The 17009-nt window shown below is 39.6% G+C and overlaps 1 protein-coding gene across 2 annotated transcripts; it reads left to right on the top strand.

The window, feature by feature from the left end:
- The first annotated feature begins 687 nt into the window (after positions 1 to 687).
- LOC106611621 (T-cell leukemia homeobox protein 3) lies at positions 688 to 16983 on the top strand. 2 transcript variants are annotated; one of them, XM_014212018.3, is made up of 5 exons: positions 688 to 1815; positions 7868 to 8086; positions 8562 to 8799; positions 15885 to 16065; positions 16424 to 16983. In XM_014212018.3, exons 1-5 carry the CDS (start codon positions 1323 to 1325, stop codon positions 16490 to 16492), a joined length of 1200 nt encoding a protein of 399 aa, XP_014067493.1. In that variant the 5' UTR covers positions 688 to 1322; the 3' UTR covers positions 16493 to 16983. The 2 variants fall into 2 exon arrangements, with proteins under 2 accessions (XP_014067493.1, XP_014067494.1); XM_014212019.3 differs by having other exon boundaries at positions 690 to 1815; positions 16569 to 16983.
- The last annotated feature ends 26 nt before the right edge of the window (positions 16984 to 17009 follow it).

Genomic DNA, 17009 nt, shown 5'->3' with positions numbered 1-17009 from the left:
CATATCATTCATTTATAAGGCATGAATGATAAAAAAAAATGGATGTAGCAACTGCAGATTGCAGCTTTAATTTATTTTATGAAACCTTATTTTGTGTAGGCCTATCGGAGAGTGTGTTGATGTCTTTCTGAGTTGTTAATGCACAAGTGTTGTTGGACAAGTGCAACATTCACAGTTTGCTTTGCAACATAGTTGTTGTCTTCTTCCGCGATGTTACTAATTGAAGACCATCTTGTCATAATCATGATTAGGCTATATAGCCTGCCCTATATGCCTACTCCTCGCTAACGGTTGTCTTCTTGCATGTATAATGTTAATGGTGCGTAAAAAGGACCACATAGGCTTAATTGTAAATTAGTTTAAATTCTCGTGGCTCGATTGTCTAGTTAGACTAGTTGGCTGCTACCAGGCCTTACAATGAAAGGGCAATAAAAAGGGATGAATAATATCAAATAAAACCCATAGTTACATAGCAATTAAACATAGTTTCAGGCATGATAGTCCATATCTATTAGCTAGTTGTTCATGTCATATCGTTTTATAGTGGGTTTAAGGTTGGTGATAGCCTATGTGCTTAAACTCAGTTCTATTCTGATATACACCGCATGTCATATTATACAGCACAATAAAACTGGGGCTGCGGGTTCTTTAAGAGAAGGGAGCAGGCTGCGATAGATTGAAATGCGTGGGCCAATGGATGACCGAATGGCAAGAGTTAGGCAGAAGGGGTGTCTCGACAGCTGCTAAAATCACTCCAGACTCACTGCAACGGAGCTATCTTTCCCAATTAATATTCATGTTTAGCACAGTCAACACTTCATTTTGTTACATATTTTGATACGATGATGTTGAGTCGGCAATGGCCTCTGCCTTTGTAGATGTTGCAATAACAATGCCAGAGAAGAGAGCCGGTATCCGCTTCACGGGAACTTGGGAACTCCTCAAATTGAAGACTTGGCTGTAAGTAGTCTGGCTAACTATTTTTTACATGACCAATAGCCTACTCATCTCTATCGATTAATGTGCAAGTAAATATGTTAAAGATCATGCTACAAGGTGATGGATATGCATTTTAAGACTCCCCCAGAATCTATCCCGATGGATTATTAACAGTGCATTTTAGACTACTCCAGTTCTATATCTTCTGGACAGATAATGGAAACGCTTCGGACGGTGTTGCTCGCGCACTGCTCAAGGAAGTATATTTAAGCTAAAAAATCTGAACACAGACGGGGGCATCATTTCTGCATCCGATACTGCGACGATAAGGAAAACAAATAGCATACTTTTCATCAACACATGAGACGTTTTGAGACGCTAATATGAATACAACAATGGAGCACACTGGAATTGAAGAGGTAAACCAGACGCACCAGCAGCACGAGCCCATCAGCTTTGGAATAGACCAGATTCTGAACAGCACGGACCAGTCTAGCAGCTGTATGCTGCCCAACCGAACCAGCGACACGGATTACACGCTTGCCCCAAACGTTTACACCAATGGCTATAACAGCGTCTATAACCCGGCCTGCTCTATGGCGGCTGGACTCGCAGGTTCCTATAACGTGAATATGAACATGAATGTCAGCATGAACATGAACGTTAACGTTAACGGTGGGAACGCCGGTGGTGTTATCAGGGTGCCAGCTCACAGACCCATGCCACCGAATCCACATCAGCCCCCGCCTACCCATCCACCTGGCCTCGCGGGCGGCATCACCTCAGTGACTTCAATGCCAAGTATGGGAAATGCGGCAAACTTTACCTTCCCGTGGATGGAGAGCAGTCGAAGGTTCGCAAAGGACAGACTCACTGGTAAGATTCATCTAAACTTCTGAAAATGTATGTTTCTGTAGACAACAACAAAAAACATGGCACAAAATGGGAACATTGCTTCGTGGATTTCCCCATAGGCCTATCATATCTGATATATCATTTCCAGTTGAAAAGAGGTTCAAACTTCAATATAATTCGTTTAAAAGTTCACATTCATTTGTTGTTTTTCAGTTTAAGCCACATCCTTGCAAGGAGGGCGTATGCCTAAGCAAAACATTTTAGCATCTTGACGCTGTCAATTAAGAAGGCAGGGTAGGCAATTCTGTGACAGACTCATTTATCAAATCATATGGGCGACTGGGCATATGGCATGATGTGCGACTGGGCATATGGCATGAGGAATTCGATTTTACATCAAGGCCTGTCTACTATATGTATCATATTAGTTCATTTAAAAGGCAAATAAATACTTGCAGGTATTGTTAAGAATAGATGTTGTGTACATTTGTATAATTATATGGTATAATGTCAACCGTTAAGATTGGCTTTCCGTTTAATAGGAGGGAATACATGTGATAAATCACTGGCACCCTAATCAAAATGATAGCTCTCCATAGCCTACAAAATGATAGCTCTCCATAGCCTACAAAATGATAGCTCTCCATAGCCTACAAAATGTACGACATGATTTGAAGAGATTTCTCCCTTTCAAAATGCAATAGAACAGATATATTTCTGAACATAAAATAACACCGTCCAACACCGTCCGAAGAATTTTAATAATAACAACATCAATATCAATATACCTATAATACAATTAATAGGTTGACGCCAATAATTCTAACAATCATAATAATAATATCATAATAATAATAGAATAGAGTATTGCTGTTATTAGGCTATTATTATTATTAGTAGTAGTAGTAGTAGTATTGCTTATTGTAGCAGCCTAATAACAATATGACAATTTGCTATAATAACAACAATAAAAAAACAACCGTTTTCTAGCTTATTATTATCATTATCAGGCCTATGATACATTTACTTTTAGAGGCATATAGTAGCTAAGCTTTGCAGTTGTGGCAATTAGGCCTACTTCTATAGCTCCTTCCAATACAAAATGGGCCCAAAACTAGCGAGTCAGTTTACGGCAAGGTAGGCATTGATGATGCAGGTACGTAAATAATTGCGTCTGGGCTCTACTGGCCCATTTAGGCCTATAGTTGTGTATACAAACGACTATGAGAGAAGATAGCAACACTGTCACTATCAAAGGACACACTTGTTAGGCGTTTTTGACATTTCCCTTTCCACGTTGAACGTCACGACAGTAAATACAAATAATCTATTCGTGTAGGTCTTGAATAAATGCTGTCTTATTTGAATATAACCGTCTTCAACACACTGTTGAACAACTATCCAGTTACGTCCAGCCTAATTGAACCATTGAAATAAAATAAAAAGGGAACATAATTGTGACAAATTCTATACAAACTTTGAAGCATGGCATTTAAACATGTAGCGTACGGCCCGAATTGTTTATTTCATCCATAAACCTTTGAATTTACGTTTATCTTCACCATTGGGGTGTCAAGGTAAATGAGATGACATTGCGAACGCTTCAGGTTTCGCCAAATGTGTTGGCCTATATATGTGACATTGGCAGGTGTAATGCATTATTTATCTACTATCATTCACATAAACAAATTATTTTTGCTGTAGGCCTAAGCACAAATGTAATGGCCTCATTTATCTCACTCAAGTTCAGATTTCTCTTATCTTCACGCGCTTTTAGTTTAAGCTATCATAAGACCCTATTATTGCGTATAATAGGCCTGTACAATTCAGGCGTTTAATCTGTAGAAGAAGAATGAATAAATGAAAGTATTGTGTCTGTAATTGTGAATAGGACTTAGGCCGTACTGTGTATCAATGCCTGCAGGTCCTGAATCATTTGACCAACGTTTTTCTCGCATTTTGGGAAATTGGAAAGTGGCATTTGGTTCAAAATCATTTTTCACGTAGGCTCTAGGTGTCTGGTGTTTTCGATTAGCATAGAAAAAGGCACAACACTAAGGGTTGCATGGGCCATGATAGACCTATATAGGCCTAATGTTTAACATTTTCTAATTCGAGGAACATTTATTTGAACGATTAAGGGAAGAGAAGAACGTGGTAAATTAAATCATAATTCGATGGCCAGCTTTTGGCCTGTACATTTTACAATGACCATAACCTCAGCTACCACTCGGCCGAGATATTAGTTTTTCTGGCATGACGTCACCACATTGAAGACGAAAATTAGGATCATCATGTATTAGCCCTCATTAAATATTAACAATGCTATAGCACAGTGCTTTCCTCATTAATTATTTAAACCAGAACAGATATGTGAACTATAAAATATATTGTGTAAATATGCGTACCTATTGGATTCATAGTCACAAAGGGCCTCTCGTTTAATTTGGTTTATCTTTGGTGTTGGTTATGTAGCCTCATTATTACCCACCAACAAAACTTTATTTTAAGTGAGCACTTTTTGTTAATATTTGTGATCAACATTTGAGAAAAAGGCCTATCTTGAATGTGCTTGAAGTATTTACGGTATAGCCATTTGTCAACATTGTTTGAGACATTTCTTTTTTAAATCACACATCGTAGGCTAATATTTTTGCCATCGATTTCATTTGAGTTTAATATTATAGGGGCCAAATTGTATTTCCACCTTTAAAAATAATCACAAATAAATTCCTTTCGGGAACCCTGATAGGCCTACTAGGCTACAAAAGATAGGACATTAGTTTTAGTTGCTGGATGGACTTAGTTCAGCATTCAGCACCAGTCTTTTTGGTTGACCCAACTTAAATTAATATCTCAAATCGTAAAGCGTTTCTCTGGATACTTGAAATAGACCTCTCCTTTTAAAAATAAATTATTCCCTTTCAAATTGAATTGCAGCGCTGCATTTCACCGCAAGCGTCAAAGCAAGTGAAACAGCGAACAGGCCTAGAATTGGAGATGCGAGATTTGCAACAGACCGGACAGATTGGGAGGCGCTGAAAGGGAATAACACATGCTTTTATGTTAATTGACTTCTTGGCAGTTTGCAAGTTTGAAAAAGCAGAGAAGTGCATAAACAGACGTGTCCCCCTCAAGTCAACAAACATAGTTGTTCTTATGGCTCTATAGGTTCTGTGGAAATGTACTACTTCAGATAAAAATGTAGGCCCTTGGTCTGTTGTTAGTTTCATAGCAACACAGGCTTACCACCAAAGCCATTTAAACTTTTACAATATCTGCATATATTACCACAAAAAAATATATATCCATACTGTAATACACTATAGTCTTGAAGTGAGGTAACAAAGAATACCAATCTATACCCCTATAATCAATGTCTTTTGATGAGATTTCAGCATTAGGAGAGGTAAGTGGTTATCACTCTTTAGAGAACTATAAATACCTTAAAATAACTTGATGACATATAGTTACACAAACCGCGAACAGCTATAACAGTTGTAAATACTATGTAATGTGTACTGCGATTACATTGCACCTGCTTGTTGTACCTGTGCAATGTCCCATAATGGCCAGTGAAATTAGAGCATGCCTTATGTTAATGCATAGAGTAAATCCAATTGTATTCCTGTAGTAGTGTTCTATCTTAGTTAAAAAAAGACCGACCTTCCTCACAAATATATCAATTTAATGATGGCTGCAGTAATTGGATATTAATGGGGAAAGCCGTACTGTTTTTTCTGGAAGTTGCTTCTATTCTCGACTAGTGTGACAGGGGCAAGTGGCTCTGTTTTGCCTCACAGTGAAATAAATAGCAATATATGTTCCTGTTATATTTCAATACCCCGGTTAGAATCCTTTACGGACATATTTATTAGATTGCTACGTATGTAATATCCGCAGTGGGGAAGAGAGGCGCTGTCACAGAAAGGTGTTATTAAGTATATTTGGCTTTATTATATCTCCACGGTAGCATTTAATTTTTTGATATCCTTATGCTAAATCATATTACCCAGGCATCAGATTTAGTATTCTCCACCATTTCCTTTGTCGTCCGTTGGAAAAAAATAAGTTCTCACAGAACAATTCTTGCAATGTTTTCTTCAAAACAAGATACCCACCTTTCAACTAAAAACTAAATAAGATCATTGAATGAAATCAAATGTATAACACTTAACACTTTTGACCACATTCAATTTTCTCTCCTTTATGAAATACATTGATCTTGGGAATTTAATGGTGATGTGGTAGTCAAGTGAAATGTCCTATAGCCTCTGTGGCCATATTTGGTCTTTCTTAGTTATGGGAAACAGTATTTTCTTCAATGAATACAATTATTGTGGTAAACACTCTGACAACTTCTTGCAATATGGGCTGTAATTAAAAGCAATCACATCAAATTATAAAGCCTGTCACTGTAAAGAGGCTGAGGGCTAAATTTAACTAACTGTCTCGTTCCATAAATGTCTGCAGGTTTTGATGACAGACAGGTGTGTTCTGGGCTCTTGGCACACTGCTGCATTTAGTGGAATACTACGACACACTTGGCTCTTTATTTTGGAAGCTGGTCAAAACTAGCAACATCACAGACAAAGTCAAATTAAAACCTATTTCACAACGTCTAGACCTTTTGTCTTTTGTTCTATTTCCACATGAATTAGTCAATCATCATCAATATGAATATTGTTACGTTTCAACTGTTTATTTGGAATACCTTATGTCAGAATTAAAGTTAGGTTGAAGGGAACCTTTAGCATGTTCAACTGGATGGCAGTCTGTAAGCTTGTTACTCTTGGGTTGCATATGAACGTGCTTGTACTGTATGTGCCTGGTCCATTAGCTGGTCCACAGATGGCCTGAAATAGAAGTCTAATGTGGTATTATCTGTACCCAGACCTGCATGTTGAGCCTGGAGCAGACATGCTTGCTCCAAATGTGTGACCTATTCATTTCTATCCTCAGCCAATAAAGGGTTGGACTCTCTCTAGATTAAAAATACTTTTTAAAACACTTTTTCAACACTCAACACTTTGAGTCACTGCAATTGTATTGCAAATGTACCCAATTTACATTTTGTAAGTATTTAAAAAAAATATATATATTGTGTATTTATTTATTTATTATGCCATTAAGGTTTATAACCAATCAGAGAGGTTGGGAGTGATTCAAAATTATTGTTGAGTGCATTATGTGTTGAGTGCATTATCATTTGTGTTTTATCTCATCTCCAGAGTGCCTCTGTGGAAAATACATTTTGATTGCTCACACTGAATTCCGGTTACTAAATTCTCAACACAGTAACATTGGTCCCCCAGGACACATATGGAGATGTTTTCATATGCATTTTGGCTCCTGGTGAGCTCTCTGACAGAACTAGACACATAAACATACTGTAAGACAACAGCTTGTGAGGAACAGGGAAGCCTGCTTCCGATCCCTTCGACAGAAACATCTGTTTTACAGGTTATGTATGTATGACAATAAGGCTTTAGAAGGGATTTATATCCAAACATATTATATTGCGTTTATGAATGTTTACTCATGCCCCCCCCCCCCCCCACACACACACACATTCTGAAATTGCATTTTTGTCCCAATGCCAGTTATATCATTGAAATGTGATACAAAACTCCACTTCTAAAACCAAAGTTACGCTGCTGCCTGACGAATAGACAACATGCACAAATAATTTACCTTGGCAAAGTGCTTGAGATTGGTACTTTTCCTTTGTGTCATGTTTTAATTGGTAAAAAAGTTAACAAATGTAGCGTGTACATATCGCCTAAATTACTATGTTTGGCTGGATAGGTTAAAAAGCTAACTGTAATGATTCGGCATCAAACAAAATGTGATACTTTTGGCCTAACCAATCAGTTCAATGGTCCTGTATGGTTCAGTTAGTAAAGCATGTAATTAGCAATGCCAGCGTTGTGGGTTCAATACTAAATGACAAAAAAGACAAACGTAACAAATCCCCATCTTGACAAAATAGCAATGAGAGGTACTTCCAGAGTCCCCCCACCCGACCCCCACAGCTCCATGTGGGTCCCTGACTGTGTCTCCCTTTCTTTAGCGGAGCAGGCAGAGGACAGACAAGCAGGAGACCCCAGTGGGAGGCCAGGAGCCCCCCCGGCCCTGCCAGGCCTCTGCCCTCTCCCCAAGGGGGACATCGGCAGGGTCCCTACCTGGAGCTCTATGGAGACATTAGCCAAACACTATTACCCCGAACTCGCTCACCTGCGAGACACTGGCCCATTTGCAGACTATCCATTTCGAAAGGGTACTTGTCCAGGTGAGTCACTTCTCTGGTCTTCTTTTACATGTGTCCTTTATCTTGCCCTGGTTTGTCTTCTCCTGGTTTCCATCAGGGGTGTTAAAATACCAAAATGCATAGCTAGGTCCATAGGACAACACTGTATGTACTGAAAAACTGTATGCATTTGTTATGAGAAAGGACTGTTTTCAACTTGTAATCATATTACAAGGGTCAATAGCCAGTGATGAATCATTAAATGTTGGCTAATTCATGGTAAAAAATAAATAAAAACATAGATGATGAAATATTTAATTGAGTTAGGGATGGACAACATAATCACAATTATAAGATGAGTAATCATGCAAGCTAAATATATGGCAAAGAATGGTATATGTCAGAGAAGGTTCTCACTTGACCAAGGTTCATCTCTGGAAAAACAAACTTAGTCTCTCTCTCTCTCTCTCTCTCTCTCTCTCTCTCTCTCTCTCTCTCTCTCTCCGCTCTCTCTCAGCGGCCCTTTCTCCCTTCTCGGTGACCCGGCGCATCGGCCACCCCTATCAGAACCGGACGCCACCCAAAAGAAAAAAGCCCCGCACCTCATTCAGCCGTGTGCAGATCTGCGAACTTGAGAAACGCTTTCACCGACAGAAGTACCTGGCATCGGCGGAGCGCGCCACCCTGGCCAAGGCCCTGAAGATGACGGACGCACAGGTCAAAACCTGGTTCCAGAACAGGAGGACAAAATGGCGGTAGGGGCCCATTACAGCAATGCATTACAGCAACACACTTCTAGACATTCTTAAACACTGTCTGTATCAACACTCTCAGTGTTAACGTTTTTTTAATTGTCGCTTTTGGACATTTTTTATTTCAAGGGAGGAGATGTTTTTTCCCCCAAATCTGCTTTCCATTGTTCGTGCTGCCTTATGTTTTATGCATTTTGATACATCAGATTAATGCAGGAAGTGTCACAAAGTAACAACTAGGCAGCTGTTTAAATTAGAGTATGGTATAGTATGTGAATTGCTTTGCTTGAGGTGAGCAAGCTTTTGTGATGTTTTAAAGGAATATTCTATGCACCCAAGGCATTTTGTTGTCACAGGGAAACACCTTTTTTGCTTAGCTGAGCTCCTACTTGTTTTTGGAGGCCAATTCCCTTGACCAAGCGAAATTAGCCCTGTTCTTAAAAGGCTCTCTGGAAAGTTGCTGTCCAAAGCAATATTGAAACACTAGTCTGAATAATTGATTGCATTGTCCATGGCCGAAACTCTTCCCCCTAATTCACTCAAACGGTTGTTTATGGTCGTTTGAAATGAATGAGTGGACATTGAAATTATATGCCTTACCTTTATTGAACCTTTGACGTAAACAAGGAACTAAAGGGAATGCATGTACTGTAGTAGTCATTCCTGTACATCTGAGTCATCTTGAATCATAGACTCTGTGATCAGATAGTGGTCATTCACTGAGATCCAACTGATCTGGCTGACCTTCACCTGATGTGGACAAGGATGTCTTGTTGTTGTCCATATTGTGTACAGCGCATGGGGTCGTAGGTCATTAAATGCCGTACGAAATCCAATAGCAATAATTGGATTCGTGATGTGACTCACCTTTGAAAAGCTGGCAAATTATGCATTTCAATACCAGGTGGAAAAGTAAAGCCTGGGATCCTATTTCAATAGGTATTCATGTGCCAGGTGTCAACACAGGGCCATGTTTTCTACAGAAACATGAAAAAAAGAATGTCTAAATGACACATCATGAATAACCAGGGAATTGGCTAACTCACTTTCCTAATTTCCAAGCTAGTTTTGGTGTGATTTTTTTATATTTCCCCATAGTGTGTTGATAGGATGTGCATGAAAGATGTATTTGTGTCACAGCTACGCTAGTAACAAGCAAATGATCAAATGAACAGCAGCGAAATCGGATTACGATAATGTAGTTAACAATAATGTGTGGCTAATGGAAGGAGGATGATGTGTATAAAACAATATTTTAGAGGTGTTTTTCTGACTGTGCTGCACATGCAGGCCTAACCATCACATGGAAATACACTATATATACAAAAGTATGTGGACACTCCTTCAAATGAGTGGAATCATATATTTCAGCCACACCCGTTGCTGACAGGTGTATAAAATCTAGCACACAGCCATGCAATCTCTATAGACAAACATTGGCAGTTGAATGGCCTTACTGAAGAGCTCAATGACTTTCAATGTGGCACCGTCATAGGATTCCACCTTTCCAACAAGTCAGTTCGTCAAATTTCTGCTCTGCTAGTGCTGTCCCGGTCAATTGTAAGTGCTGTTATCATGAAGAGGAAACGTCAGCGAAGTGGTAGGCCACACAAGCTCAAAGAACATGACCGAGGTGTATAAAAATCGTCTGTCCTCGGTTGCAACACTCACTACCGAGTTCCAAACTGCCTCTGGAAGCAATGTCAGCACAAGAACTGTTCGTCGGGAGCTTTATTAAATGGGTTTCCATGACCGAGCAGCCTAAGATCACCATGTGCAATGCCAAGCTTTGGCTGGAGTGGTGTAAAGCTTGCCGTCATTGGACTCTGGAGCAACTGTAAAGTATGGTGGAGGAGGAATAATGGTCTGGGGCTGTTTTTCATGGTTCGGGCTAGGCCCCTTAATTCCAGTGAAGTGAAATCTTAACACTACAGCATACAATAACATTCTAGATGATTCTGTGCTTCCAACTTTGTGGCAACAGTTTGGGGAAGGGCCTTTCCTGTTTCAGCATGACAATGCCCTCAAAGCGAGGTCCATACAGAAATGGTTTGTTGAGATTGGTGTGGAAGAACTTGACTGGCCTGCACAGAGCCTGGACCTCAACCCCATCGAACACCTTTGGGATGAATTGGAACACCGACTGCGAGCCAGGCCTAATCGCCCAACATCAGTGCCTGACCTCACTAATGCTCTTGTAGCAAGTCTCCGCAGCAATGTTCCAACATCTAGTGGAAAGCCTTCCCAGAAGAGTGGAGGCTGTTATAGCAGCAAAGGGGAGACCAACTCCATATTAATGCCCATGATTTTGGAATGAGATGTTCGATGAGCAGGTGTCCATCCACATACTTTTGGTCATGTAGTGTACATACAGCATAATATCCATTTAAGATTGACATACATCCAGGGCCGTAACCAGTGTCTGAGTTTTAGTGAGGTCCTAAAATTATATTTAGAGAACAAGCAAAAAGTACCCCATCCATTATCACATTGGTTTCTGTAGCTTTATCCACCTCAGTCGATCTACAAACACATAAGCTGTGTTCGAATACTCATACTAACCACACTAACCATACTATTTGTGATGTAAATTGAGTATGTAGTATGCTTATTGGTCATAGCATGGATAGAGTTAGTATGCCATAAGTTCCCGGATGTCGTACTACATTCGCCAAAATACGAAGTACACAAGCAGTGGACACTATTTCCGTGATTTTAGGGCCCGTAATGCAATTTTTCAGAAAATGGGCTTGGCATCACATTGTTTTCAGATTTGAAGAAAATGGCGGAAAATATGCAGCCGAAGTCCGACGAGAGCGGATACAAATTCATTGCTTTAACTAATTATGACAAATCTAAAGAAAATGTTGAGCAATGTAATAAAGTAATGACTTTTCAAATAAATTACGCTACACGTTATGTTGGCTGACAATTTGTTGGCTACGCTGTCCTTATGAACTGCAGGGCATATCATTACAGCAGTAGGTACCGGTATGTTAGCTAGCTACCTAACGTTAGTTGGCTACTAATACATTGAACTTGCCAATATATTCACTATATGCTATCTAACTAACTACCCAAAGTTTATTGACTTGATAATTCGCGTCATTCTTAGCTAAGTGGTAGAGTCGTTGTGTGTTCTCAATGGACATGAGTTCACTCTGGCTATTTACTCCGATTTCAGAGCACTCTCCCAGAGTGCAGAATAACTGATGAATTTACAAATGCCTGTTGAATATGGCCGGTGTCAGTAACCAGCTAGCAAGAGGGGGCATAGCAACAGCATCAACTTCCAGGCGTAGCGCTAGTATGCACAATTGAAAGGATACCGTTCATTTACAGTATACTAGAATTAACTAATAGTATATAGTATGTAGTATATACTCATTAAGTATGTAGTATACAGTAGGTTTGTATGGGTATTCGAACACAGCTATAGCCTATTAGCTATACAATTAGCCACTACATATTAACTAACATAAATTCAGCACCGGGATTAAAAGTATAATTTAATATGTACAGAGGGATCTGTTAACAGAAAAAGTATTTTCTTAACAAAAAGTAAACAAATGAGTTTGCTTTACAGATTTTTGTTGTTGTTGCAATTTTAAAGCTATTTTCCTGCAATTCTGTACATTTTGCCATTCCTTCGGAAAGTATTCATACCCCTTGACTTGTTCCAAATTTTGTTCTGTTACAGCCTGAATTCAAAATGGATTAAAAAAAAGATAATTCCACTTATCTACACACAATACCCCATAATGACAAAGTGAAAACATGTTTTGAGAAATGTCATTTACATAAGTATTTACTAGAAGCACCTTTGGCAGCAATTACAGCTGTGAGTCTTTCTGGGTACGTTTCCAACATTTGTCCATTATTATTTTCAAAATTCTTCAAGCTCTGTCAAATTGGTTGTTGATCGTTGATAGACAACCATTTTCAGGTCTTGCCATAGATTTCCAAGTAAATTTAAGTCAAAACTGTAACTCAGCTACTCAGGAACATTCACTGTCTTCTTGGTAGGCAACTCCAATGCAGATTTGGCCTTGTGTTTTATGTTATTGTCCTGCTGAAAGGTGAATTAATCTTCCAGTGTTTGGTGGGAAGCAGACTGAACAAGGTTTTCCTCTAAGATTTTTCCTTTGCTTAGCTCCATTCCATTGATTTTTTATCCTGAAAAACTTCCCAGTCCTTAACGATTACAAATATATCCATAACATGATGCAGCCATCTATATGCTTGAAAATATGGAGAGTGGTACTCAGTAATGTGTTGTATTGGATTTGCCCCAAACGTAACACTTTATATTCAGGACAAACCTGCTTTGACACATTTACTATTTTAGTGCCTTGTTGCAAATAGAATGCATGTTTTAGATTTTTTTTAAATTCTGTACAGGCTTCCTTCTTTTCACTCTATCAATTATGTTAGTATTGTGGGGTAACCACAATGTTGTTGATCCATCCTCAGTTTTCTCCTATTACAGCTATTAATATCTGTAACGGTTTGAAAGTCACCATTGGCCTCATGGTGAAATCCCTGAGCGGTTTCCTTCCTCTCCGACAACTGAGTTAGGAAGGATGCCTGTATCTTTGTAGTGACTGGGTGTATTGATACACCATCGAAAGTGTAATTAATAGCTTCACCATGCTCAAAGGGATATTCAATGTCTGTTATTTTTTTTACCAATAGGTGCAACCTGGTCTCAGTGCATTTCGTATTATTCTGTATGTAAATCCGAGAAACTCCTTTAGTATTATATGTAACGTTTCGTATGGAATGTATTAATTTACCCCATAATGACAAAGCAAAAACAGGTTTTAAAGATTTTTTCAAATGATCACATTTACATAAGTATTCAGAGCCTTTTCTCAGTACCTTGTTGAACCACATTTAGCAGTGATTACAGAATTGAGTACATCTGTATTTGGGGAGTTTATTCCATTCTTCTCTGCACATCCTCTCAAATTCTCTCAGGTTGGATGGGGAGCGTTGCTGCACAGCTATTTTCAGGTCTCTCCAAAGATGTTCAATAGGGTTCAAATCCAGGCTCTGGCTAAGCCACTCCAGGACATTGAGAGACTTGTCCCGAAGCCACTCCTGCGGTGTCTTGGTTGTGTGCTTAGGGTTGTTGTCCTGTTGGAAGGTGAACCTTTTCCCCAGTCTGAGGTCCTGAACACTCTGGAGCAGATTTTCATCAAGGACCTCTCTGTAATTTGCTCCGTTCATCTTTCCCTCGATTCTAACTAGTCTCCCAGTCCCTGCCGCTGAAAAACATCCCCACAGCATAATGCTGCCACCTCCCTTCACTGTAGGGATGGTGCCAGGTTGCCTCCAGATATGACGATTGGCATTCAGACCAAAAAGTTCAATCTTGGTTTCATCAGACTCAAGAATCTTGTTTCTCATGGTCTGAAAGTTTTTAGGTGCCTTTTGGCCAACTCCAAGTGGGCTGTCATGTGCCTTTAACTGAGGAGTGGCTTCCATCTGGCCACTTCACCATCAAGGCCTGATTGGTGGAATGCGGCAGAGATGGTTGTCTTTCTGGAAGGTTCTCCCATCTCCACAGAGGAACTCTGTCAGAGTGACCATTGGGTTCTTGGTCACCTCCCTGACTAAGGCCCTTCTCCCCCGATTTTGCTCAGTTTGGCCGGGCAGCCAGCTCTAGGAAGAATTTTGGTTGTTCCAAACTTCTTCAATTTAACAATAATGGAGACAACTGTATTTTTGGGGACCTTCAATGCTGCAGACATTTTTGCTATCTTCCACAGATCTGTTGCCTCAATACATTCCTGTCTCGGAGCTCTACGGACAATTCCTTAAACCTCATGGCTTGGTTTTTGCTCTGACATGTACTGTCAACTGTGGGACCTTAGATAGACAGGTGTGTGCCTTTGCAAATCATATCCAATCAATTGAATTTACCACAGGTGGACTCCAATCAAGTTGTAGAAACATGTCAAGGATGATCAATGGAAAGAGGATGCACATGAGCTCAATTTTGAGTCTCATAGCAAAAGGTCTGAATAGTTATGTAAATAAGGTATTTATGTATTTTATGTTAAATACATTTGCAAAAATCAAAAATCAAAATTGTTTTCATTTTTGTCATCATAGCGTATTGTGTGTAAATTGATGGGGATTTTTTTTTGAATTTAATACATTTTAGAATAAGGCTGTAATGTAACAAAATGTGGAAAAAGTCAAGAGTACTGATTACTTTCCGAATGCAATGTATGTTACAAATTATAGCTAGGTGGCTAACGTTAGCTAGGCTAGGTGTTAGGGGTTAGGGTTAAGTTTAGGAGTTATGTTAAAGGGTTAAGGTTAGGGTTAGGGGAAGAGTTAGCTAGACACATTAAGGTTAGGGCTTGGGGAAGGATTACCTGAAAGGGTTAAGGTTAGGTTTAGGATTAGGGGAAGGGTTAAGTAGTTGCAAAGTAGTTAAAAATTAGTAAGTAGTTGTATAGTTGCTAATTAGTTAAAATGCTAAAGTTGTCAGTGATGAGATTCAAACTCACAACGTAAGTAGTTGCAAAGTAGCTAAAAAGTAGTTAAAAAGTTGCTAATTAATTAAAATGCTAAAGTTGTCCGTGATGAGATGCGAACTCGCAACCTTTAGGTTGCTAGACGTTCACGTTATCTGTATTATGTAGCCATACCAAACGTAACATATCATACTAATTTGAGTGTCCCAGGTTTACTTTTACTATGTTACGTCTAGTCTATGAGACCAGGCCTAGAGGTGCCCTTCTTTGTGTGGCATTGGAACACCTCCCTGGTCTTTGTGGTTGAATCTGTGTTTGAAATTCATTGCTCGACTGAGGGACCTTACAGATAATTGTATGAGTAGGGTACAGAGATGAGATAGTCATTCAAAAATCATGTAGTCCATGCAACTCATTATGTGACTTGTAAAGCCAATGTTTACACCTGAACTTATGTAGGCTTGCCATAACAAAGGGGTTGAATACTTATTGACTCAAAACATTTCATATTTCATCTTTAATGAATTTACAATATGAATATTTAGGCACTGTTTTGACAACAACAACAAAAATATCTTCTTCCCACTGTGGAACCAGGAGACAGACAGCCGAGGAGCGCGAGGCAGAGAGACAGCAGGCCAACCGTCTGATGCTGCAGCTCCAACAGGAGGCCTTTCAGAAGACCCTGAGCCAGCCCCTGCAGCAGGACCCCTTGTGCCTGCACAACTCCTCCTTGTACGCCCTACAGAACCTACAGCCCTGGGCGGAGGACAACAAGGTGACCTCCGTCACCTCCCTGGCATCTGTGGTCTGACTGACCGTGTGTGTGCGTGCATGTGTGTGTGTCGGGGGGAATGGTGTGTGTGCATCTGTGTAATTCATAATAAGAATATAATAGTAATGTTGAGGATTTTTCTAAATGTGGGTGGGCCATTTGTTGGGGAGGGACCACATATCTACAGTAGACGGATACACATTAAAATGCATTTTATGCACTGTTGCATTGTGGAATTGTACAGTAATATGTTTTGTTATTTAACGTGCATAACAACCGACAATAAGGACAAGGAGGAAACCTATAGTATATGACGTTTTCTCTATGTATTTCTTTATAAACCACGTATTCTCTTTTATAGATCATATGTGGACTTCTTGGCGTGGACAGACATACATTTAGTTCCACTGAAATGGACAATGATCAATGAGTCTTCTAAGTTTTTTCAGACCTGATTCTGTCAAGTAATTTTCCTACCTTACACTAGATTTTCACTCTCCCTTCAGCTGTCGGTCTAAACAGAGGACGGAGCTAAATCCTACCAGAAATCTAACGGACACATCAGTAGATGCCTACCATCAAGACTGTCCTGTTGCCAACAGGGAAGCACTGACTCTCAGCCATATGGCAACAAACCTGGATCTGATTCCTTTAACTGGATCGGATTCCTCTAACTGGATCTAATTCCTTTGCGTTTGGCTTTGTACAATGTAGTAATGCATGTTTCCGATATTTCTGTGTGCACTTGGAATTGCCGTTGAAGTCACCAGCTTTCCAGGTGGATCCCTTCCCTGACTGCAGTTTGCAAGTGGTATTGTGGAATATCTCTTCGAGGATTCCTCATAACTTACTACATTTAAAGGTGTTTTATATTAAATGATATTGTGACTTTTTGAAAAGATGATCAAAATTGAAAGCCTCTTTTGTTGTTGTGTCTTGTGGTTTCT

The sequence above is a fragment of the Salmo salar genome, chromosome 09, assembly GCF_965601325.2.
Source record: "Salmo salar chromosome 09, fSalSal1, whole genome shotgun sequence".
Lineage (NCBI taxonomy): Eukaryota > Metazoa > Chordata > Actinopteri > Salmoniformes > Salmonidae > Salmo > Salmo salar.
This window is presented reverse-complemented; position numbering and strand designations above follow the sequence as displayed.

Bases quoted from the DNA above. Each gene is read 5' to 3' on its own strand.
- LOC106611621 (XM_014212018.3), top strand. From the start codon at position 1,323: ATGAATACAACAATGGAGCACACTGGAATTGAAGAGGTAAACCAGACG. The intron at 1,816-7,867 runs GTAAGATTCATC...CCCTTTCTTTAG, and splicing joins CGCAAAGGACAGACTCACTG to CGGAGCAGGCAGAGGACAGA. The intron at 8,087-8,561 runs GTGAGTCACTTC...GCTCTCTCTCAG, and splicing joins TCGAAAGGGTACTTGTCCAG to CGGCCCTTTCTCCCTTCTCG.